The sequence below is a fragment of the Anas platyrhynchos genome, chromosome 3 (assembly GCF_047663525.1).
Source record: "Anas platyrhynchos isolate ZD024472 breed Pekin duck chromosome 3, IASCAAS_PekinDuck_T2T, whole genome shotgun sequence".
Taxonomy (NCBI): Eukaryota; Metazoa; Chordata; class Aves; order Anseriformes; family Anatidae; genus Anas; species Anas platyrhynchos.
This window is the reverse complement of record NC_092589.1, coordinates 14,691,944-14,717,429: the sequence shown is the minus strand read 5'-3', so window position 1 is coordinate 14,717,429 and position 25,486 is coordinate 14,691,944. Positions and strand designations below refer to the sequence as shown.

At 50.4% G+C, this 25,486-nt stretch overlaps 1 protein-coding gene across 10 annotated transcripts in view; it reads left to right on the top strand.

Annotated features, from left to right (window-relative positions):
- The first annotated feature begins 6,186 nt into the window (after positions 1 to 6,186).
- SLC8A1 (solute carrier family 8 member A1) overlaps positions 6,187 to 25,486 on the top strand; it is a 104,205-nt gene continuing 84,905 nt past the window's right edge. For 7 of the 10 annotated variants that reach the window (XM_072035375.1, XM_072035373.1, XM_072035370.1 and 4 more), the window contains exon 1: positions 14,690 to 15,036. In XM_072035375.1, coding sequence (XP_071891476.1) covers positions 14,705 to 15,036 — 332 coding nt within the window. In that variant the 5' untranslated portion in view covers positions 14,690 to 14,704. Of the gene's footprint in view, positions 6,341 to 8,983; positions 9,055 to 14,689; positions 15,037 to 20,411; positions 20,813 to 25,486 lie in introns of those variants that run through there. The other 3 variants (XM_072035376.1, XM_038176431.2, XM_072035377.1) reach the window with 3 other exon arrangements.

Below are 25,486 nucleotides of genomic sequence, written 5' to 3'. Positions count from 1 at the left end.
CAGTCACATTCATACACAAATTACCCGATCCCAGCTACACTAGCGCTAACATTGTGCCCTTGCGTAGCTCCCTGGATTTGAACATTTATCTGCTCCAGTTTGTACCATTGTGACAGGAGGGGGTGAGAAAATACCCCATCTTCCATTCCCTACATCTGAAGCTGCTGACTCCAACAGGGCTTAAATGTGTCCAGAAAATATCTCAGCCAGAAGCACGGAGCTATGAGAGGGAAAACAGAGACAACCCCTTTCTCCGGGAAATCTCAGAATGGAAAGTAAGAGGGGGGTTCAGTTTTGCTATGCCTTCATGTATACGCAATGTCTCGTCATGTCTCATTGTATTCAGTCCCATGCTGGAAGTTGCCAGCATGCCAGATTGGGGCATTTCTTTTGACTGGGGTAAAATGTGGATGAACAAAGCTGGGAAGGTGGCTCTGAGATGGAGTGGGATGAGAGGCTGCCAGAGTGCCCAGTGAAGGGGCAGCAGAGCAGTGAGGAGCTTAGAGAAATGGGGAGCAGGACGATGTTGTATGCACAACATCACTGCAAATCTCTTCAACAACCAGGTCTGGGATGAATTTCTTCCAGCATGAACATGGGGCAGGGTTTTCTCTTTCACGACTGTCTTCCTCTGGGAGCCAAAGCTGCTTGCTGTGAGTGTTTGGCTAGATGGCACGGTTAGGAGGGAGAGCACTGACATGCCAAGGAGAGTACCACCAGGAAAATGTGAGCTGTGAGCAACATCTTTGCTGGGGCTCCCACGGAGATGCCACCCCCTCCGACTGTGAGCATGCCTGGCTTTGTCAAGACAGCGTGGAGCTAGTGGATAACGGCGCCTACGGATAAAAATACATTTTCCCAGTGAAAGCAATTTTGCTGGATTTAGACTCTTTAATTTTAGCAATACTCATCAGTGTCTCTTCATTCTGATTACAATGTTCGTCTCTGAAAGCACTGTTTCCACAGAAGTGCTGATTAATGTTATCAGACCAACAAGCTGATGAACAGAAACGAAAACACTCTGGAGAAAGGTTGTCAAAATCCCATCATCCCGACAAGACTGCAGCAGCAAGGGAGCCCCTCAGACACACCTCTCCTCCCACAGCACGGAAAACTCCTTTCCTAATCCTAGAGGGCCAAAGATGGCCTCTGGGATTCCCAGGACAGCTCCTGAGATGGTGACACTTGGGTATGCCTGAAGGAAACCTGCCGTGGGGGGTCCCCAGGTGGCTTGCAGGCATCAGCAAAGCATAACTCTATGCCTTCTGCATTTCCCTTCCCTTCATTCAGCACCTTCTTCAGTGGTGCCCAGTGCCAGGACAAGAGGCAATGGGCACAAACTGGAACATGGGAGGTTCCCCCTGACCATCAGGAAGGACTTCTCCACTGTGTGGGTGATGGGGCCTTGGCACGGGGTGCCCAGAGAGGTTTTAGAGTGTCCCTCATTGAAGATCTTTAAAAGTTGTATGGGCATCTTCCTGGGCAACCTGCTCTGGGCAGCTCTGCTCGAGCAGGAGGGTTGGACAAGATGATGTCCAAAGCTTCCCTCACACAGCTCCCTGGGTGCGCTGGGTGCATCTGAGGCATATTATGTTAAACAAAGCATCTCAATTTAACACTGCAGGAATTGCACCCTCACCTCCCTGCCCTCCGCTTTCGGCACACAGCAGCAATGTGATATGCACGGGAGACGCCACAGGGAACTCTACAGACTCATACAGTGTTTATCGAGTGGCAGTGCTATCAGCGTTGGGGCTGATCCTCATCAGGTGAAAACTGCTGGAGCCACTTGCGCCAGGACATTTCCAGGAAAACAAATAAATCAGGAAAAACAGCAGCAACTTTTTTTTTTTTTTTTTTTTTTTTTTCCCTTGGCAACCAGCAGTTCTTTTTTTCTTTCTTTCTTTTTTTTTTTTTTTTTTTTTTCCAGCTGTGGTTTTCAAATTCTAGATGACAACCCAAATATTTTCACTGAAAACAAAACAAAACTTTCAGGGAAATCCTCTGTCTCTTTTACTTTGTTTCCAAAAAGGCAAAACTTTCCTTCAACAATACTGCAACCAGCCTTAACACACCTCCTGGATCCTCTGCTCGCTTCTGCTGGCTGGGAGTCTGGCCTGTTGAGATCTGAGGTTTCTAGCAGAGGATTTTCAAAATTGTCATCCCTCTGATGTTTTAAATAAATGAAGGCAGCTGTCTGAGCCATACATCTATCCTAGCCAAAATATTGTTCATTCCAAGTGGATTTGCTCCATTATAAATTGTCTACAAATAATTTAAAAAGTGACAGTGTTTCTTAAATTATCTTATCAAGCTCTTTAAATATTGAAATGCATCAAATATTAATGCTTGGCAATTCAGGGTATCCTTAGCCTTGGTTACTGCAGTACTCTGATCAGCGTTTGAGCCATCTTCTGCCAGCCCTAGGATCTGGAGAGAGGGTGCTAGCTGAATGAAGGGTCACTCCTATGCATCCTCAGCTCCAGAGGCATTTTTACAGGAAAAAAAAATAGGGAATACAGAGAGCTAGGAGGGTTTCAGAAGGAGTGGGGCAAAGAAAGAGTTAGCAGAGCCAGGAGCAAGTATGCAGCAGGGCATGCACCACCTAAGCATGCTGCTGGTTACATGCGTGATCTCCTGGTCCTGCAGTGCAGGTGCAGGAGGTGCTGGTATCAGCTGAACCCTCTGACTGCCACCACAGGAGCCCAGTGCTCAGTGCCAGTCTGGCCAGGGAGCTGTAAGTGTCCCAAGGGATGTGGAAATGGAGCCCATGAGGCTGGTTTGGAGTTTAAGGACATCACAGGGACTGGGGTGGTGACAGTCACAGCCTCAGAGGTGGCTCTGTCAGGAGGCAGGGAAGTGTGAGATGAAGAAAAAGCACTGCATGGTGGTTTTATACATCAGGGAAGGAGAGCACAGATAAGCTACACCTGTGGAAACAGAGGGCAAGTAAACACAGCTAATATCAGGCTAGTTCCTCCTTCTCCTCCAGCAGAAATCCCAGAACAAAATCCAAGCCTCATCTTTCAGGAGCACAGGAGTTCTGATTGAAGCCACTAGAGTATCAAATCTGGAAACAGGGATGGGTCATTTTGCACAAACAAGGGAGCTGGGAAAACAAGCAGTCTCACTGACTTCTGTATTTACTGCTGCCATCCAGGAACCAAGAGTTTTCAGGACTCAGTCACCAGCACATGGTCTGCATGGCAGATTGCCCCAAACGCCGGTCCCTACAGCTGCCGTGAGGCCTGCAGCCAGGCAGATATGCTGGCAGGGGATCAACAAGAGGGTTTTGATGAGTTCCCTCATTCCTTACTGCCACCCCACCCTAGCCCACCACGCTGTATCAGTGATTCAGCAAGACCAACACGTTCTCCTGGAACTTTTCAACTTTGACTAATCGGGAGAGTTTCTGACAGGGAAATGTTCCACTGGAACATTTCTGACTAGCACTAATTAGCATTTTTTCTATTAGCTTTGTCCTGAAGGCGCCATAATTTATGCCTTGGTGAAACACAATCATTTAATGATGGCTAAGAGTTGGACGCTCCCCAGGTTTGAGGCATCCTTGCTTACCCTAAAACAGAAAAAGGCTTACTCACTTGCAGAGCTTTACATACTTAACACAAGGAAAGAACGGCTGCCTGACTTTCTTCTGCTTTACCTGGGCACGGGCCCAACTGCGTTTTAATCAGTTTGCCGTAGGAAAAAGGAAGATTTTTTACTTGCAGGGCAGGAAAGTCCAAGCGACGTTGCAGACAAGCCCTGTGTATGACATGAGAGATGGACCACGCTCGAAGAGTTTGTAAGATAAATGGTAACAAAACAAGAAAAGAAGAAAAAAAAAATAAAAAGAGGAAGACAGAAATTGACCCAGGTGCCTTAAGTGTTCATATTTCTTTACTATGCCTCTGCCATATGTCTGTATTTTAAGCCGAGCTTCTCGCTGAATCACAGGATAATTTAGGTGGTGAGAGACCTCTGGAGGTCCAGCCCCTGCTCGGAGCTAGGCTGCCTTCCACGTTAGATCAGGTTGCTCAGAGCTGTGTCCGGCCCTCACAGCGTGTAACGCTGCATAGGCGCACCTGAGCAGCACATCTGAATGTGTGAAATACGTCAGCTGCAGTCTGTCCCTCCATCCTTTCTCCCCGGCAAGCCTTTCTTTTGGAACAGCGTGCGAGCCAAGCACGGAATAACAAGTCCCTGGCGGTCTCTGGGAAGCGGCTGCGAATGCTGGGCATATGGTGCAGCTTTTGCTGCAGCGAGAATACTGCTACAGGGTCTCCCAGGAAAGCAAGCAGCTATATTTAAACCACGCTTGTGAAATTCACATTGATATTCAGAAGAGAGGCTTCAACACCTCTTCGGTGGCTTAAAACTGCAGCAGAGGCAGGGTCGGGTTGGCACTGGGGACCCAGGGTGGATGGAGGGTTGATATAGGGGGACCAGGGAGAAGGAGACAAGTCAACGGGCACCGAGGGCAGTGGGGTTTTATTTCCACCTCCCTGTGCTCCACTGGGTACATGGTAACACCACCATCCATTTTTTCTTTTGCTTTAGGAAAATGTCTTTCACCTTATCACCCGCATGCCCTGACGCAAACTTCACCTCTCCTAGCAGGGACAAATGGAAAAACTCTTGATGGAAAATATGAAAAGCTCTTTGGCCAGTCTTGTGTGGAGAGCTGAGTTCAAAGAGGGTGGTGCCGTTCATCCGGAGGGTGACATGCAGTGGCTGTGCAAAAGGGCAGATCAAAGCCAGAAAACAGCCTGCCCCCCTTGGCCTTGTGGTTACCCAAATTCAGAGTGCTGCATTATCATCTTTTTTTTTTACAATTACCCAAAGCCACATGTGTTTTTCCTAAGTTATGTATACCTGCGGTTTTCAACGTTGCCTTTATGATAAGGATGACACTTCTGCAATGAATTGAAACCAACAGTCTTGATTTTCTTATCTCATTTTGGTTAGCCCTAACACTTAGGTTAGCATCACCTTCAATCAGGAAATTTGTAACATAACTCAACGCTTATCAGTAATTGTGGAGGCGGAGCTTCTGAGACCTTATCAAAACTTTTATTCTGCTAAGTGTTCAACAAATGTTGAGGCAAAATCCCAAAGAAATAAGGTCATTCATATGGGGGAATATATCAGGGATTTCCTTCTGCAATTAATCAAACCCACCAGATTCAAGGGTGACATTGTCAATACAAATGGCCTGGTTGTGGACATCTATGTTCAGCCTTCAGTATCTAAGTGCCTGAATATCTTTCACTCATTTTCTGTCACCCAGAGTCTTGCCTGAAGCAGTCAGTTGGGTCCTCCATAATCTTCTTTGCTCCCAGTTGTCACCATAATGCACAATAATAATTATATATATATTCAGTCCAGCTCTTTCAGTGGAGTCCTTAACATTCCGATTTGTACAGCAGAGGTAACAAAGGGCAGAGTTAAGGTTAATTATCTGACTAGTTCCCTGACCTGTGACACAGGGCTCCCTGTGCAAAAAAAATAATAATAATTTTGCCCAATATCAGCCCTTTCTGAAACTGAAACCTAGAGAGAATGGAGGGGTGGAAAGGAGAATGAGGAGTGATTTATTCCCGAACACATCTGTGAGGAGCTTCCAAACTGCAGCTTCCACTCTTCAGTGTTTCAGGCACGTCCCACGGTGGCTACTGTAATATCAGAGGAATGCTTCCTTCTGCTACTGCTGCTAATCCGGGAGCAGTCACGTGGCTCTTCCATAATCTCTCTCTCTCCAAAAATTTGACTCTTAACCTTCCCTTGCTGCAGACATGATGTATATTCCATTGAAATGCTTCCAAGTCATAAACGCACAGAACCCTGACCTATAAGCAAAGCAACAACAGCAACAAAAAAGATATTTCTGAGAATAAAATTATGTGAGCTTGTAGGAAAGGGAGGAGAAAAATCGGACTTGATCATATCTATTTGCCTCCACCTAGGAATTACTTTGGAAAAAAAACAGCAAAAAGTTAATCTGGGGAGAAAAAAAGAAGAAAAAGGGGTTCTGAGGTGCAAATTGAAGCAGAAAAAGATCATTATTTATTTATTTCTGCTCATTTATGTGTTGGATGAAGCTGAAAGCTGCCAGATAGCTTCTTTTCGACAGCTTGAAGTTACTGTTGGGAACAGATCCATGTATGGAAGCAAAAGCAGAAAAGCACAGATAAGCTGAGATCCAGCTATGCAAACCATCTTTAGAGACACTTAAAGGACAAGCACCCCAGCTCCTTTCTTTCTGGTAAATTTAGAGACACTATCATATGAGGGCTTTTTTCCATTCTGCTTTACCCACAACGGCTGAGACGCGGCTGGGGTAAGTGAAAATCAATTCAAGCTTTTCTCAGGAACACCTAGGTTTTTTGGTTAGAAAGGCGTCCTGCGAAAACCCCGTAAATCTGGGGCTATGGGCTGGCTCTAACAGCGGCGTAGCAGTCGAGCTCTCGGAGCGAGGAACATGACATATAACAGCTTTGCCGCTGGAGGGACAGAAACTTTCCAAGTGTCTGAAAGAGTCAAGAAAAAAAAAAATAATCTTGGAAAACGGGTGTTTTATCGCTCGTGACGCGGGTTCGCGGGCTGACCCATGCTGGAGCCTTGGTGCACAGAGGGGCAGGAGGGATCGGTGGTGGCGCCCAGCGCCTGAGCCTTTTTGTGTCACTACTTAGAAAAATCTTAAAAATAGTCAAGGGGCTTTTCTTCTCTGGTCTGCCCTACTTTCGCTTTGAGATGTCCTGCTTGACGTGTGGCTTGAGCTGAGTGGACATCGGGAAGAGCCTGTTGTAAACGGCTGTTGTTTTTCTTGGCACTCGGAGGCAGTTTCTCAATGTTTCTCTGCAGATTTGAGGTTGATTACATCCTGTGCAAGGATTTTTGGTACGGTTTTAACCGTCATTACAGTGTTGTGAAAGTCGACCCCGGTGAAAACAGCTGTGTGCTATTGTGAATATTTCCAAAGCACAGAAGTAATCGCTCTCCTTCGAACTCACAGGGAAGTATGTTCGGTCTGTGAGCCGGGCACTGACAAAAAAAAAAAACAAAGTATACCCTTGGCAGAAAGGTTTTCTTCACTAAAGCATTTTGTCACACAGAACACACACACACACATTGCAAACCCTTTTTGTAGCCTTGGCTCCAAATCGTGTTGCTTTTGGATGGTGCAGTTAAACACGAGATTTTTCTTTAAACGCTACAGCATGGCACTTGCATATCAGTTTGTGTGCTTTCAGGTGTTATAACACAGTACTCATACTCCCACTGCAAAGTGCTAGGTAAAGCTTTCTCATTTTTCAGGTGGTTAATAGACTGGAAAAAACAGTAGAGCAGGTGAAGTGAAATTACACAGAAAGAACTGAACATAATATCAGGAATACGACTGAAATTGTCAGAGATTTCCAGAGATATGATGACGGATGATTGTAAAGGGAAATTACTAGACCACAAATGTCATAAGCATTTCCATTCATGAATGAAAATGCTTTCCCTTGTCATTACATAAGGCGAACATAATGGGAGCGTTTGCTTGTAACTCCGTAGTAGTCTGTGCATACTTTTTTTTTTTCTTTCCCCTTTTCCCCCTTATTTAGCAAGCTTTTCCATGGATATTCCCACAATCCTTGTTTTCACACTCACTGAGCTGCACATCTTCCCTTTGCCTGGTGTCTTCTCATGCGGTAGAAAGGAAATGCAATTAGGCTGAGATTTTTCTGTGCCAGGCTAACTTTTATTTTTTTATGACAAGTACATATCATTTCTCTATTGACATGCGCGTACAGAAATGAATCCTCAACTAATTGTGGCCAATAATTGCTACTAAGCCAATAGAAAACGATTTTTTTTAATATATATCTTTCTGCTATTACAATAAAAGGGCGCTTCTGCCTTCCTTGCTTACTGGGATTGCTTCCATTTTCCGTTTGGCAGAGCTGCCCAAGAGCCTTGCAAATGACCCCTCCTTTGTGTGCCCCTCTGTGAAAATCAATATCAGGCGGGCTGTGTTATCCCTAAGGTTTATTACTGTTATCAGCACACTAGCTGTTATTAATATTTGCTGTTGATTAGTCGTGGGTATTGCTGCTATTCATTTGGTCCCTCGTGTGAAGCTGACAGGATCTCACTCCGAGGCACTAGGCACGAATATAAATAGTCAAATCGAGTGCTCGCAGTAGTATCACTAGCGTGTTTTTTGCAAGCAACTAGTCACGACGAGCGCTGCAGCCTCCGAGCATCCGCCACGAGGTCCTCCCACACAGCTCTCCTCGCCGGAGCAAGTGGAGGAGGAAGGGGGAGCCCTCCTCTTCCTCACCACCAGGCCCAGCTCGGTGCTCGTCCTTGCAGGCCGCAGGCAAGGGGAAGCTGCCTCGGCCATCAGGGCACTTGGAGTGAGCAAGGACGTGCTGTCCTGGTGCCTGAGCACAGTTTCTTGTGTGAGGGGGAAAGTCGTGCTTGTGGTGTGAGGTATGCCTGAGGAGAGACAGTCCTCGGCATAAATCACGCAGAGGAGGGCTACAACGTGAAGTCATTTGGCAAAGATATTACAAACTGGCTCTGACTCGCAGCGATCCCAGTGTGCGTTCTCCCCCCCCTCCAATGAATTCAACGTTTTTATGGTGATTCCTTGAAGGATGGAGTCTGGAAACCACCTCTGTCTTTTCTCTAATGAGTCAGAAGATTGGAGCAGGTTCTGGGGACACATTGACAGACCAATCCACTTCCCTGGCCAGATACTTTTTATTGCCTTTGTTCTAGGACAAAGGGTTTATAGGATAGTCCTGCCTGTTCCCAGCCTTGACACTTGCAGACCCATTTGCCAATTCAAATCTGGTTTGCCTGAGGAACGGAGGCCTGAAAGAATGTAATGTTGCAAAAAACAGCCCATGAAAATGGGCAGCTGTCTTATTTGTGTTTCTTGTTCCCAAAACACTACCTCGCTTTTCTCTCCTTTTCATCTTCAGGATAAGGGACAATGATCAGCCTGGGGAGGGTTTTGCTAGGGGACTCAAAAACCCAGGCACTCCTCCAGAAGGAAAGGTATTTTAGGAAAAGTTTGAGTTTGCAGGCTGTGAATATTGCCGTGTGTCCCATGGCACTCACTGCTTGCCATCTCATGCATGGCTGCACAAATCCACCCAGCATCTTTTATGCACATGTGGCCACAATCCCTTTGCATAACAGCAGAATTTCATGTGGAAAATGAGAATGCCTCTACATATCTGTGCTTTAGAGAAACTGCACTGCTATTTTTTTATTTTATTTTTATTTTTTTTGGTGTCACAGTGCTAAACTGTGAGCCATTCAGCTTCACAAGCTTTTTCCTCTTTGTAAAACTTTGGTATAAAATAGCTGACTGCACAGTATGAAGAAGTGAGTAAATCAACCTCATCTGGTCTAAATCCAGTTGTCCGTTTTGGTCACTTAGAGACATGAATTGCTCCTAACTTTCCATCCCATAACATGAGTTGCCTCTAATGCATTTGAGTGACACTGAGCTTTTAGGTACTAAGGATCTCACCAGCAAACTGAGCCATAGTGTTACGTGTGTGGATGAAGGATGCCACCTGGTAAAACAACTGCATTTCTAGGTCCTCCTCTGCTACACAACAAGGTTTTGGCTGAGGTTAAGGCATTTGGGGTCAGAGTTTTTCCATCTAAGATGCACAAGTGGATTTTTCTAGAGAAAGGGGTGGGAGAACTCTCAGTTAAGAGGAATGAAAAGCCAGAAGAAACCATGCACAGACACCTGCATGGTGGCAGGGCTTTGACTACAGGTGGTGAGGTCACACGCTTTGGAGAGGACCTTGCTGTCACCCAGCATTCAATCCTATGAACAGAAGGAGGTTTCATTATCGCCCCCTCTCATCCTCTGATCTTCCATGTACTGCTGTGGTAGGAGGCAGCAAAATGACAGCTTTACGCAGTGCTGGTGTTTTCTGCCAATTTACAAGCAAATCAGGCAATTTATGAGTTGACATTCATTTTTGAATTCATTCTTTAAGGAACTCAGTATTTTTCTGGCAACACATGGGGGAAAAACATGGCAAAACAATGCAGTAAGTCTGGAGGTCTTCAAAACTGAGTTTATTCTTATCTAGGGCTCCAACCATTGCTGTGATCTAATCACAATTGTATTCTTATTGCATAGGGTCACTGCAGGGCAAAGAAGAAGTTGTTTTGGTTTCCATACTTTAACATATTTGGATTTCTTTTGCATTTAATGCTCAACTTCCTCCTGAGTTTGGGATGTTTGCTTTTAGGATCTTTCCCAAATCCCTGGAATGCTGAACTCTGACACTGCTAACATGAAGTGCAGGTTTCAGTTTCTGATGTCTCTAGCTGGGCCTTTTCCAAATGTGTGAGCAGAGAAGAGCCACACGCTGCACTCCAGAAAACTCCGCGTGTTTCCTTCTGCAGAAAGGTGGGCAGAGGTAGGAGGGAGACACTCACAGAACTGGGATTCCAGAAAATGCCTGGATTTCAGGAAAAATACAGCATGGAAGACACGTGCCCCTCACTTAACAGTGATTAATGGCTCGTCTGTGAATACCCAAAGAAGACAAATACTCCAGAGCTTCTTCTGCCAAGGAGTGCTGTTTGGGTATAGACTTTTTCAGTGCTTGGGTTGTTTTAATCCCCATGGGAATAGGCTATACGGAACGAGGTGTAAAGCCTTTTTCCTGCCCCCCAGTCTCCCGGTGCTTTCAAGCCCTTCATCCTGTTCAGGATGAGTTTCATCAGTTTTGTCCCTGGGATGTTTCCCAGGTTGTCCTGCAGACCGCAGCATGCCCTGGAGGTTGCAGACTAATCCCGTATGACACCAGCACACACCATTTCCTGCTCTCTCTCAGAGTTGTCCTTCCTTTCACTGGAACATCGACTTGGCTTGTTTTACTTTTCCTCTTACATAAGCAAAAGCGGGGAGCTGGAGGAAAATGTGAAAATGGAAAAATAACGACATGCATTAAAGGCAGGAATGTGGCCTGCACAGCTACATCTATCCCCTTTCTATCCCCACCACCAAGGCTTACCTGAGTCCCTGTTGGAAACCTTTACACATCGGATGCTCCCTTTTTGCTTTCTTCTCTTCTTTGTGGTGTATTGGATACCCTTCTTCTGCAACATGACTGGTCTGGGGTCGTGGTGCCATCTTTGTCAGCTAGATAGATCCCTGCAGCAATGCCCAGGGAAAGAAAGGGCTTTGCTGCCCTCCTGGGCTACCTGTACAGCCCTCAACCCCATGGCAGGTGGGCTTGGATCATCCAGTGAAACCCACCTGAAAGTGTTCCTCCAGGCTGGGAGGTCCACCAGGCTGAAGGGAGATCTGACAGACACCGAGTTTGGTGTGAGAGATCCAACAAGCATTAGGAAGCAAGGGGCAGGGCAGGAGCCTGGTGGAGGCAATGGAGGGGGCTAATCCACCGTGTTTCAAGCAGGGGCTCATGGTGTCAGGCCTCAGGCAGAAGCCTGCGTGATTTCTGGAGCAGCCAAGGGGATGTGGTTGGCCATCTGAGGCAGCTCTGGCCTCTCTCGGCTTTCTGCACAGGCCTAGGGTTTGAGGGACCACTCTTATCTCTTGCCCTGCAACCTCTTCACCCTTCCAAGTCAGCGTGCTTTGATGCCCGTGTCCAAAATTAGCAACCCGCAGCAAAGATTGGGCCTTAGACAGGGAACACAAGGCCCATCCCTCTGGAACAGCCTGCTCCCATGCTGACTGCCAGCATTGGCGATCACCATATCCACACTTTGGAACAAGAAAGCAAAATAAAGGTGACATCTCCTCTCCTGGTGTCCAATTCACAGCCTATTGCTTTGGCTGCAGTTTGGTAAGCGTGACATTAAAAATGTCCCGCGTTTTCCCTTGGGCTTACAGAACGGCTCCAAGCAGAGAGGCCTTGTGCTTCTGCACTGGATGCGGCAATAAACATTTAGATTTGCTGCTAGTGCGCCGGGGCTGCCAACATGTACACAGCAAAAGTAAAACCCTTCCTGTGGCTGCAGACCGCAACATGCGAGCGATCCGTGGTATTATCCTGTTATTTAGTGAGTCATTGTCGCTGCTGAGAAATACACACAGTCAAATAAGTTGCTAACAATAACACTGGATGTGAGAGACAAGTGTTTGTTTTACTCTGGCGTAACTTATTCCATATGGTCCTTTAAAGCATGTTAAATGTTAAGTCACTTCGGCCCGCCAAATATTATTCTAAGATGACCTCCTGGATTTAGCCAGCTCTTCAGAGCATAGCTATTTGAAGCAAGGCTCCGAAAGCATCTCCTGTCCAGGGTGAATGCCCAATTCAGGAGCAAGACAGATGTTATGGATTGCCCCATCTTGAGCTGGATAAGTAGGTCTTCATTCCTACCGACTGTCCATAATAACCATGTTTACTGCTGCTCTGCTGCCTGCTGTGAGAGCTTTCAGATGTCAGCCACGTGTTATACCCATGTTCTGGCACACGGCAGAAACCCCACCCTGACTAAGGGGTTGATATAGGTTTAATTTCCAGAATTTACCTCCCTTTTATGTCTTTCAAAATTGCAGCTCAGCCAAGTCTTTGTGGAAACATTCTAGCAGGCCTTCCAAATCTTCTTGGTAGTGTCAATTCGTGCTGTAAAAAGACAGATATACAGCTGTGAAAGATGTTCTCCTCAAACTTTCTGGCTACTTTACCCAGAGGTTTAGCACCAAAGAAATGAGCCCCAGCACCACAGCAGACCCTTGCATGATGCCCTGCGCTTCTGTTGCTGCTGTGCTCGACCTAGTCCACAGCACAGCTTGGAAAGGAAATGAATTTTAAAAGTTTCTCTCATTTTGAAAGAGAGAACCACTTTTTTTTGCCACCTGTCTGGATGTGCACCTTGTGCCACGTGTGCCTGGTATGAGCCTCAATACGTTAAAATGCCTGAAAATGTACCTCCATGGTGGGGCACTACAAAACCTCTGGACCTTCCAGATGTAGAGATACCTAGTTTAAATCTTTGTACTTTAAAAATAGCCAAGCAGGCTGTTTTTAAGCGTGTTTTGATGCACAAAGAGGAATGCTACAAAACAGGACAAGTCTGTAAGCATTTTGAGCTGTGCCACTGCTTGTGTTTGCTAGTCGTTTTCTGTCCCTGTTGATAAAAACATACCCGACTTTAACATTCTTCTCTTTGAAACAGATAGTGTGATTATCTTGAAATGTGCCTTGATGTGTGCGGCCTATGGAAATTTACAGAACAAGACAGGCTTCACTCCAACCTTAATAAAGCTGATGTTTCGCTGCCACAACTAAGCACAGGGCTGAACAAAAGCCCTGGCCCAATAGGTCCTGAGTATGGTACTTGCTTTACTTTATATTCTGTCTTTGTCCCTTCTACTCTTCCCAGGTCCTGCTTCTTTACCAAGTTCATCTCCTTCCAGACAAGCCATCGACCCGTATTTACACTTTCCTCACTGGCCCCAAGTTTGCTGTCTGTATACACTTATTTCTTACTCAGCATATGGTTTCCTTGGTAATTTCTACTTTGGCCAGCAATTAAGCTAGTCCCCTGCTTTTCTTATATCCAATGTTTCTCTTTTCTACCATTTTTCATGCTGTTATCTGGTTAGGATTGTAACTGTCCAGGGAAAGTCAGCTTCATATATATTACCCCTCTGATTGTTATCAGCAGTGTCTGGTGGCTTCTCACACCATTTCATCGTGATGCATCTTAGGTAGCCCTAAGCCAGGCTTAGTAACCTGCATTGATGTCACTTAGTCCTTGCTCTGGGAAATGCCCTGGTGCTGCAGTTTGGGCAGGGGCAGGCCATTTGTATGCATTCCTCAGCTTGTAGCTGGCAGTGGGACAGGACAGAGAGTGAAGGATTTGAGAAGGACCGCTGTGGCCAGACAAATGTTCCCAACACAAGCCTTCCTGCGCCACTAGATCCTGGGAGCATCTGGGTAAGCTTCGAGATGTCTGTGTGTGCACACAAAAGGCTATCAGAAGAGGTTGCTAAGTGAGTTAATGACACACATCACCTGCTTGTTCACCTGTCCAACACACCTTCCTGATGAGATGATGCTGGGAGCTGGGCCACCGACACTTGATCTGGAAAGAGGTTTGCTCATCCAGGTCTTAAAGTCTTCCTGTGACTTCTCCCTCTCTGCAGACAATCCAGCTGGCCATGCCATTACTGATTAACCTACCCTCATGTCAAACTTCACACTCCCTGGTTGTCATTTAACCTCCTGACTTCTTATCTTATAGATAGTAGGAGTGGGAAGCACCTATTCCCTCAGCTTTGTGAGGATATGTCTTCTCTTGATGTTACAGTCTGAGTTCCTGCAATGTTTCCTCTTGGATCAGGTCTTCTAGATCTCTCACTTCTCTTATTTCTTCCCACTGGTGGCCCTGCAGCTGTTGCCCTCCTTCCTGATGCCTCTGCTCATATAAACACAGCTGTTAGCTCTGGAGTCTACTGATGGCAAGGAAAATGCCAGACACTGTCAACAGCCCTGCCTCAAATTGACCAGAAATAGCACACTGGTGTCTTGAAGGAGCAGCATCCAGAAGCTTTCTTAGTGTGTGTGATGTACGTGGAAAGGAGCTAAATGAAGGAGGAAAGCCCTGGTGGGGCAGGAGGTGCGGCAGCAGAGCCGGGGCATGTGTGAATCCCCAGGTCCCTGCTCTGTTCTGCTCCCTGCTCTCCAGCCTGCACATGCACGAGCACCGCAGCAGCCCGTGTTCCCAGACTGACAGCTACGTGCAGGAAACTGTCTCACCCGCTGAGGAGATGGGGAGCGCTCGCAGGAGAGCAAGAGTTCATCTGAGTAAGCAGAAGCGCAGAGGGAAGAAGTTGGGGCTTGCACAATCTGCGTTAGGAAACATCTGCACGCATGCGCACGCTCACACACACACACCCCCCCGTGTCCCTTCTGCGATCACAAACCCGGGAGCACAGCCTCACAACCCAGGCCGTTTCGCCAGGAGCACGGCTCCCCACACGAGCAGGAGATTTTCGCAAGAGACCTGGGGGTTTCTGACCAAGAGGTGGGTGGCAAAGTACCAGCTGCTGTTGTGGTGAGGCACCGCGCAATCTGGAAAGCCGTGCGAAAGCCTTTGGGCTCTGAACAGCTTAGGAAGAGGCCAGGTTTGAAATTCCAGGTGGGGAACAGGGCTGGCAAGTGGGGTTTGAACGGAGAACACAGACTCACAAACAGTGCGGTTTCATTTCTCCAAAATCCCGGCTTTATCCCCACCCCACCCCAAAACAAACAAACAAAAAAACAAACAAAAAAAAACATAGCCATTAGGTTATCTGGAAGTTAAATCTGCTCTTCTTCTCTTTCTCCCCTCTTTCTTTGAGATGAGGCAGGGCTGAGGCAGAGGAAGGCAGAGCTGGAGCAGCAAGGAGGAAAGGAAGATTTCAGGCCGCCCTGGCAGCGCAGCACCCGTTACAGCCCCTTAGAGGGAAGACCAGGCAGCTTCCCTTTAAGAGAAGTCATTTCACATCCTCTTGTCTAATGGGATGGGTTTTTTGCAAGGTGCTCCAGCTGCTTTCTCAGCTCGGAATATATAAATAAAATATAAATAAGGTGCTCCGACGCAGCTGAGGTCAATCCCTTCTCGCTTTTAATGAAAAGGTCTCTTCTCCCTGGAGCACCCAGCCTGGCTCGGGGCTGGCAGGCAGATGGTGCAGAGGAGGCCAAATTACCTGCACGGCCAGGGGCCGCAGCCAGAGCCGTGCTCCACGTCTGATTTACCCCTGGTTGCCAGCTGATAGCCATGGGAACGTGGCATTAAAATCAAATGAGGGGTGTGGTGGCCTCATGTGACACTGGAGACACCGAGGAAACATCACGCAGTCTTCAGCTGGCAATGCACAGCTTTCCAGGTCTTGCCACATCACCGTGGTATTTGTGCTTTGTTTTTTTTCTTCGAGTCCCAGCTCCTAGAGGCACAGGGTTACATGCCAATATTTCATCTCTCTCATTATTATTTTTTTTTTAACTCCCTTCTGGTTACCAAGTAAACTGGAAAACACGAAAACTTGGGGTTTCAAAAACAGAAGGCAAACCCGGAGAACTCACCAATCAGATACATTTTAATCATGGTTTTGTTTTATTTGGGGGAGAGGAGGGGATTTTTTTTTTCTTGTTGTTCAGCCAGGTTCTCTCCAGGCCAGGGCAGGCTTGGGGTGGCTGTGAAAAGAGCTGGTGCTTTAAAACCAGGGAGTGCTCGTGCCTGCTCCTTTGTAGTGGTGTCCCAGAGCTGGCACACTGCTCCTCCAGGGCCCCTTGCAGGATGCTCTTCTGGAGGCAGCTGAGTCCCCAGGCTATTGCTTTCACTGGGAAATTTATTTCAATTAATTGACCTTGCATCTGCATTTCTAGTTCCTGTATTCTGCAGTTTTGTAACAGCTAAAGATTTATTTTTTTATTTTTTTATTTTTGGTGGGAAAAGATGTTAAGGGACAGGCAGTCAAGCAGGGGACATCTGGTCCTTCGTTTTCCAGTGACTCAGGCTAGGAGGCGGTTTTGGCCTGTGGATCAGGGACGGGAGTGAGATGTTGGTGCTGCTGAGACAAATGACAGCTGCCAGAAGGCTTTTGAGTTTCTACTCAAAGGAGAAGTGGGATTCTGGGGCTGCGTTCAAAGCGTGTGTCTTGTTTTGTGCACTAGACGTTTGCAAAATACTTGCAGCCCTGCCTGTTCCCTGGCTCCCTAAACCCATCCCCAGACCCTACAGCTAGTTCTGCTTTCAACCCAGCCAGGAGGTTCCCCGTGCAAAGACCTTCTTTGGTCTGCCACACGTCAACTCTTCCTCCAGGAAAAAGCTCTCCCAAGCTGCTGAGTGCTCTGCCCACCGATGGATGCTCTGGATTTTTTATTTAAACCTCCGTGAAACACGGAGTGGAGCACTCGAGGGAAAGCTGGAGAGTGGCACTAGCAGAGTTTCTCAAGTTACCCCTGCAGCCTCCCAGAGCATCGCAGTGAGAGCAAAGCATAAGCTGCCAATTTTTCACAGACTTACCCAAATGCTCTCGCTGAATATTGCTTTCTCCCTGGGTCTTAGCACTCAGCTTTCCAGGGGTAAAAGACACCTTCGACACCTAAGCCCTCTGCCTGGCCAGTGGACCACTGCTGTGTGTTCAGAGCTCCCCGGGATCGTCAGACCTCAGACTGTACCAGATATGGTGAAAAAGCTGGAGAGCTTAAAGAGAAACAGAAGATGTACAGCACAGAGCTGCCCTTCCTACTCACCACCGCGTCCCACGCCGCCCCTCACATTTCTAAGTGCCTGATTTATCCTCCAGCCAGCAAAGGCAGGTGTGAAGGTGACAGTGAAAGTGAATGCTCAGACTGCTGGAAACTATGTTTAGGAACATCTTTTTTGGAAATACAACTCGCAGGGATCTCCAGGTCCCTGCCAAGAACATGCAGAGAGGAGCCAGCGAAGGTTCAGCGGGCGCGCGCTCAGGACTGCTGCAGCGAGGAGCGGTGACAGATGGATGGCAAGCCAGAGGTGACATCCCATCTGCTCCTGCAGGATCTCCCTGGCATCTCCTGAGGGACTCAAGGAAAGCAAGGACGGAAATGACTAAGCACTAACCGACGAGGGCTCGCTGGTTATCCTCCAGCATTATCCAAACCCAGAAAAGCCGGAGCAGAAACCCAAGCATCCCACTGAGGGGATGCTCCAGATCAGGCCAAGAAAGAGTGGTGGGACGGATGATTGTGCTGTGTTTGGGCCAAAGACTGCCCTTTCCCTGGCCACTCAACTCTTTTACAGGGAATTTAAGGCAGGAATTTCTCATACAAGGAGTACCTGGGGGGTTGTGTCCCCCTCCTCTAAAGCATGCAGGAGTTCATGCGTCTTCACAAAGTATTGAGTGGAGAGTTGGCCTGCACCACTCTGTCCTGTAGGCTCCACAGCCCAGTGACTCCCGTATTCACAGGGAGGGATCGTCTTTCTGCTCTGCGTATGTAGACAATACCCAGAAACCTCCTCCAGCGACTGCAGAGAGATGCGGGCTGCTGTCGGAGAGAGCTGTGGGTGTGCATGAATGAATGAATGAATGAACCATTCGTTAGCACCGGCAGGAGAAGCTCCATGATTTTGTGACTGCTAATTAGTGGTTGTAAGTGTGTTTGCAATGGTAGGTGTTCGCTTGCATGGCTGCAAAGAGAGACAGGGAAGGAAAGGGAGATACTCCCTGAGTTAGACTCTTTCTTTCACAGCCCAGCTCCACCTTTCACTTGGGGGCTTTGAAAAACAAAGGTCTGAATGCGCCTGGAAAGGTGTGTGTGAGGGTCTGGAGAGTGGGGAGACACCTTCTGCCAGCCTCTCAGCCTCACATCCCTCCTAATCAAGATCTTTCCAAGCAGATGAAGGCAGCTGTCTGGTATGGATGGGATAACGCCACATCTCCTTTCACCTTTTCTGTCCCATGTGGTTAAAGCTGGGTGATACAAGGCATGGGCTAGCGAGCACCACCATAAATGCTGACAGACTTTGGTTTTCTTCAACCCCTGTTCCACAGATGTCCCAAAACAACCTTAGGATGGAGCAGCCTTCCTGAGGGTCTGGACAGGAGGCACTGGGAGAGAGGAGCATGCCTGGGGGCAGGCAGGGAGAGGTGGGCTGGGGAAGTGCCTGGCTTTTTGGGGAGCAGCTCGCCAGCTAGCAGAGCTGGCGTCCTGGTGCTCCCGAGGAGTTGTGCTCCGTGTTCAGTGAGACAGCTGGGAAGTAGGTCAGCAACACAATCGAGGGAAACGGGGAGCTTTCGGGAGAGCTTCACGGCTGACAGCTAATTAAAATCTGAGCCGCACTGCTTACCGTTGCAGCGATTAGATTTCAGCGTGCAGGGCGAGGAGCATCAGCAGGGATTGTGTTTGCTGCGGGCGAGCCGCTTTCCTTGTGCAGCGCCCTGCGTCCCGCAGCCGCTGCCAAACCAAGCACCAGGGAGACACAGCCAGGTCCGGAGCCGGGTCTGGTGCCCCGTTTAGTTGTGCTCCCTCTTCATCAGTCACCCTGGTGGGAGAATCAAGTCCCATCCGATCACCACGCGTGGCCAGATGCAGCTGTGCTCTTCCCCTGAAGAGTTTAAAAGAGGTGAGGCTGACAGTCAGAGTTAGCTGTTGGACACAAAAAAGTGTCTTCTCTAAGCCAAGTGATTTGGAAATTATGTTCATCCAGCGTGTAGGCAATAAGCTCTTAAAGTGAGACCAGAGCTACATACCGATCGCAGCTGTACCGCCAATAACAGCTAGCTGGCTTGCTGGTCCGTCACCTCATCACAAAGAGCTTTAAAAGAGGGTGTTGGGATGTTATCCGTGTCCGACACCAGATCCCAACCAAAGAAACGCAGTTTCCCATCCCCACTGGCAGAAAACAGTGATGTGGAAATGTCACCCTCCCCACCAGAAAAGACTAGAATAAAAAATTAAAAAAGGAAAGAAAGAAAAGCACAAATGAAGTCCACAAACAAGCCATAAATTACAGGTGGATTGGATGAGGAGGAGAAGGTGTAGGACGGGGCAGGAGCTGCAGTAGTGGCTCTGCTTCTCCCGGGTTCATGTTGCACCTGAGCCGGAGGGCCACGTAAGGTCACCAGGTACTTGGGGCTACCAGTGCAAGGGTTATTAGCTTTGGTCCTATTTTAAGTTCCTAAACCCACAGTTTTGCCTGGAGGGCAGGACAACGGGTTCATCTGCTCCTCGCCGGAGCCAGCGGAGGGTGGAGGAGCCGCTCAGGCGCGGCGGCAGGGGAATTGCCCGCAGGAAGGGCGCTTGGGCCAACCTGAGGTGCACCAAGTCCATCTCCTCCGGGCTGGCTGGGGCTGCTGGCTTCCCACAGGGCCTCCCAAACCCACTGACCCTCTTGTGGGGACAGGACGCTTGGAAAGTTCAGGGGCTGGCCTGGAGGTGGCCAGAAACAGGTCTTGGGAGGATGCTAAATGACCCATAGACCCCTAGCCTGTCACCCCACAGCCCCACGGCACCCACAGCCCTGTGCAAACACCATGATGCTGGGGATGTGAAGGGGAGGGCTGAACCCCAAACCAGGGCCCTTTGGGACACCCCAAACCTGCTGCCTTCCCACAACAGCAATGGGAACAACACGGGCACCCCTTGCACCATCCTTCCTGGGGCTTCCTAACCCAGGGCTGGGGGAAGGAGAGGGCGTACGGGGGGGGGGCAGCGCCTGCCAGCAGCTCCCTCTGTCCTGCAGGGTGCAAATGGGGTCGGGCTCACCCCGGGAAGCTGCAAGGGGGCAGGATCGGGACCCGGGGTCAAGCGGGGCAGGGCTGGGGGCTGCCCCAGGCAGGGCGGGCAGGGCGGCCGGGGGTGGGTCCGCAGCCAGCCCTGCCTTTCAAAGTCCCTCGCTCCGAGGAGGAAATCGGGAAATATTTCCAGCAGCAGCAGCAGCAGCAGCAGCAGGAGGAGGAGGAGGAAGAAGAGGAGGAGGAGGAGGAGGAGGAGGAGGAGGAGGGCCGGCGGTTTTCTCCCAGCCCCCGGAGGGATGCGGAGGGAGAGGAGGCTGCCTGCGGGGCGGGCTGGCTGAGCGCATCCCGGGGGCTGTGCGTGTGTGCGCTCCCTCCATCCCTCCCTCTCTCCTTCCCTCCCTCCCTCCCTTCATCCACCCTCCCTCCCTCCCTTCCTCCTCCTCCTCCTCCTCCTCCCGCCCGCCCTCCCGCCGCCGCAGCCGCGCACCGGGGCTCCGCCACCCCGCGCCCCGCCGCGATGCCCCGCCGCTGCTGAACCGGCTCCGGCTGCTGCTCTCCCCCCCCCTCCCTTCTTCCCCTCCCCAAACCCCCCGACAGGTAGGTCCGCGACCCCCCGGCCCTCGCCCTGCCCTCCCCGGCATCGGGGGGGGGGGGGGAGCTGTATTGGGGGGGTCCCCGGGATGGGGGAAGGTGGGATGGGGATGGGGAGCCGCTGGGGGATGCTGCTGTCCCCCCCCCATCTTCACCGGGCCGGGAATGCTTTTTGCAAGCCAGCCGCGGTACCTTTAGGCGAGGCGCTTGGGGCTCGCCTCCCTCCCTCCCCCGCCGGCCAGTCGCGACATGTCGCGACGGGAGGCGCGCCCGCGGGGAGGGGGGGTGCCTCCTTTCGCCCCGAGGGTCGAGCGTGCGGGAGCGGGGAGGGGGCCGGAGAGAGCCCCCCCCCCCCAAGCCGGGGGTCTTACGGGCATCGTCCCCCGGGGGGAGCCGTGCCTCCGCCCGGCGGGGTGGCGGTGCCTGCAGCCGGGCTGCCTCGCCTCCAGCCCCGGGGATAGCGGGGGGGGGGGTTCCGCCTTGATAGGGGTCCCGAGGCGAGTGGCCGGAGGCACCTGCAGCCCTCGCCGAAAATCCCCAAATCCCCGTTTGCTTTTCCCCGAGCGGCTGTGCCTTTCCCCGAAGGGCTGGCGCTCGGCAGCGCTCATCACGTAGGCTTTGTCTAGGTGGAAGCATGGCTGGGGCTCTTCCGTCATCGCGAGTTTAATTCTTTCATCGTAGCCTTGTTGCTTCCCCCCCCCACCCCCCCCAGCCGTAGCCGTGCCCGCCGCTCGGCTTCGTCTCCGGGGCGAAAATGCGAGCGGCCGAGGCGTTGGAGAAATGCAGCAAGCACCAGGGAGAGGACCCGAGCCTGGAAAGGAAAGCCGTAGTAAAACCACAAGGTCACGGGCGTGTGGGTGCGAGCGACTGATTTCGGGGGCTCCTCTCGCTGGTGCTTCTCTTGAAGCCGTTCCTCTCATCCCTGGAAAACCGGGAGGCAGGCGATGGAAATGGGGTCTGAAGGAGGCTGGGGTCCTCTGGGTGCTCTCCCGGTGGTGTTCTCGGGCTCTTTCTCGCTGCCCCGAAGAGAAGAGGTGTGCTTTTGTTCCCAAAGGGGACGCTGGGACGCCCGCACGTTGGAGTGGTGGTGGCAGCCGGGAGAAAACAGCTGGGCTGCGTGGCTGGGGCATTGGGCATCGCCAAAGAGAGGCAGCTGTGCTGGCTTGGGTGCGTCTGATACGTGTCTCCTTCTCACCTTTTCCTTCCAGCTGGTTCTTCAAGAGCAGCTTTGCCCCTTTTCCAGCAGTTAAACCAAACGGGGGCACAGCCAAGCATTTCTAGAGCCAGAACCCACCGGTTAAGCCATGAATCCCCCCCCCCCCCCCAGCACCTCCCCAGGAAAGTTGAACCCTCTCGTACCCACCAGCCCTGTTTCTCTGGAAGCATAAACAACTCCAAACCAATGCTGGGGAGCTGGGGAGTTCAGAGCTTCCCCTGAGCCAGGGTTTGCATTCAAGATGTTTGGGGATGCGCTCACTCTATCCTCGCATCCCTGAATGCCAACACCAACCAGCAGTGATCAGCCGAGGAAATTTTGCCTGCTTCTTCTTTACCCAACTCTCACTGAGCTCTTTGAGGTCTTTGGTTGTAAATTGCTCCTGAGATGTCTGATCTGGGTCTGGCCAGGCTGCAGCAGGTTTGCTCTCTTGGCACTGCTGTACCCAGCACAGCATGGACTTGGCTCGTGTCCTTGCTCTCAGGAGTCCCCACAGCACCATGCTGATGCCACAGAGGTACAACCATTTCTCTGACTGTCCAAACCTTTCTTTCTCTGCTCAGGACCTTCAGGGTTGCAGTTCCCTGGCATCGCACCTAGGACAGAAGTTGGTTTTCTGTTTTGTTGCTGGGTCCATACAGCCCTGCTGGCTTCTGGGGGAAAAGCCCCTCTTCTCCAGCATCCTAACGAAACTCACGCCTTGTAACAAAGCCCAGTGTCCTCCAAGGTTTGGGCATCTCTGGAGGACCAACCCATTCCTCTTGGACAACACAAATGGTGTGTGATATGGGCACTGTGGATAACCTGGAGCAGTCCAAGTGCTGGATGCCATGATCCACACGTGTTCCTAGCTCGCAGATGTCCTGGCTGTGCCTGGGTCTGCAGCGGGGTGCTCAGGGTGCTGTTTGGGACTGTGGCATCCCACACGGGCTGAGCTCCTGGCCAGTGCATGAATGGTATCTCTCCAGCTCTTTTCAGGAAGCTCGTAGGGACTTGGCCTTCTCCACTATCTCTACCCCTCTGGCAAGTTTAGCTGAAACTGGGGGGAGGTGAGGGGAGCGAACAGACAGACAGACAGACATGGAAAGTGTGATTTCATACGCCTGGCTTCCTAAGGAAACCTGGCTGCAAATAGAAGTGAGATTTGCTGCTGCGAAGAGCTGCTGGGGAGCCGCAGGAGGCGGATGAGGTGGGGGCCAGAGGGGTGGCTAACCCTGCTCTACAGGCAGGTGGCCCAAGCCCTGCATGCCCGGGGGGCTCAGACTTTCTTTCCTGAGATCTGGCGGACTAAAATCCTGTGTGTCTGCTCGGCACCGGCGTCCGGCTCCCTCTAGAGTCAGCGGTGTGAGCCTCTGGGCGATGACCACCCTCCACCAGCCCGGGCTGGACACCCAGCTGAGGGATGGAGACACCCAGCTGATGGATGGAGCGCACCGAGGTGGCCTCCAGCCCAAATTAAGCTGCCCCAGCCCTTTCCCCATGCATGTGCCCAGGGACTTCTCCCACCTCTCCATCCCCGGATGGGTGCGGGGAGCTGGGGAAGGGGGGAGCTCTGCTCTCTTGAAGCCTTCTGCTCCTTCCCCCCGTAGAGCCCAGGAGGACATCCCACCATGTAGGTGACCCCCACAGAGCTAACCAGCCCAGGGGACAAATGGGAACAGGCAGGCAGGGAGGAGAGCAAGCCCTGTCCTACAGAAACCCTTGGATCTGGGCAAATTCTTCCTTCCCAGCCTACTTGGGAGTGCAAGGATTGTTAGCGGTGTTTTATCCTCCCAACAGTCATTTTACAGAAGAATTGGATGCTTCTCAATAAAGACAAGGCAAAAAAAAAAAAAAACAGGTGGTAGGGATAGAGAAATGATCTGGAGACAGCAGCAACAAGGAGGAGAGATGTTAAAAAAAATACAGCACAAAGAATTAAGAATTAAGAATTTCTCCCTTGCTTCTCGTTTCCTGGCATTTTCGTCTCTGAGCTCGTGTATCGCAGGGAAAAGAGACAACTTGCCGCTCAGCCTCGATGCATTAAAAAGCAAAGCTGGAGTCTCCCTGAAAAAAAAAAAAAATACAATTCCAAGCTCAATCTCTACAAGCTGCCCCCAAATTCAACCAATCTGGCTGAAATTTTTTATGGGGGCTGATTTATTTTCTCTATTTATCTGTTTATTTTGGAAAGTTGCTGGGGAGATTGTGGGAGGGGATTGGATGCTGCATGCAAGAGATAGATAGGATACTTGGAAAAATCAGTTGCGGACTGATAATTGTTCTAACTTTTTAATGTCCCTTGCAGAAAACAGTGTGGCCTGGTGCGTATTTTACTCGATTGGCTTCATGGAGGGCTCATGCCTCTGACTATATTTGGAAAGGTTTTGATGGGTTTTGTACTGATGCAATCAGGATGCTGACGGCCTGGAAATCATTTTCCCGATGTGGAGATCCGGAGGGTCACGGGCAGGGGATGCCAACAGTTTCGGAGTGACAGAGCTGGGTGGAAGGGAGAAGGAGCAGGGCTGCGAGCCAAGGGCTTTCCAAGCTGCCTTTAAAGTGCCATCGTGCTCCGCAGCCCTGCGTGGCAATGTGGCTTTTGGACACTGCAGCTTTCCTCCATGGATTCAGAGGTCCAGCCAGCGTGGCTTTTGGCTCTTCTCTTGCTTTCATGGGTAAAAATCACGGCTGGCAGGAGCTACTTTTTACCAAAGCTGCGCCACGCAGCAGTGCCCAGATCTGGGCTGTTGGCATCCTCCTTGTGTGCCTCAGCTGCAGGAAGCTGCACCTAGACTCTTGGCCGATTTCCTGACTGATGGTCAGAGACCAGTTGATTTGTTGGGGCTTTTTTTTTTCCTACAGTCATCACATCTTTCCCCAGCGCAGGGTTTGCTCAAGCCGCCCTGCTGTGAGGCAGATTGCTGCTTTCATCGAGGCGCAGGTGTACCGGCTCCTGCATGGCCGGGAAGGGTCAGGAGGAGGTGGAGAGGTGTTAACCCTCTGGAGACAGGGCTTTGGGTACAAGTACAGTCCTGCAGACGAGGCGTGCAAAGCTTTCTGCAGGAAAACTGCTCACATTTAACTCTTAGGTGCTGCTCTCCTTCGAGAGAACCTGGGAAAGGGGTGCAGGGATTCGGAGACCTCAGGTCTCAGAGGATGCTGCTCCCACCTCCCGCACACCGGTGACACAGCCGCGGGGACACTTTCCCATACAGGCTGGCAGTAAATTCACCGTAACGATGCTTATGGTGGAGCTGATGTCGCAGTGGGGTAGGCACAGCCGGGTGGCTGTGACGGTGTGAAGGCTGCTGTGTTACAGCTGCTGTGCGTTGCAGAGTGCTCGCTGTCAAGTGATGGAGAGAGAATTCCCCACGGAAAGTCTCTCTTTTTGCGTGGCCACTCCTTCCTCGCGAGCCCAACCTTTCCTGCCCAAGCCCTGTAACGAAGGCAGCCAGGCTAGAGCTATTTTTTTTTTCAGCGCT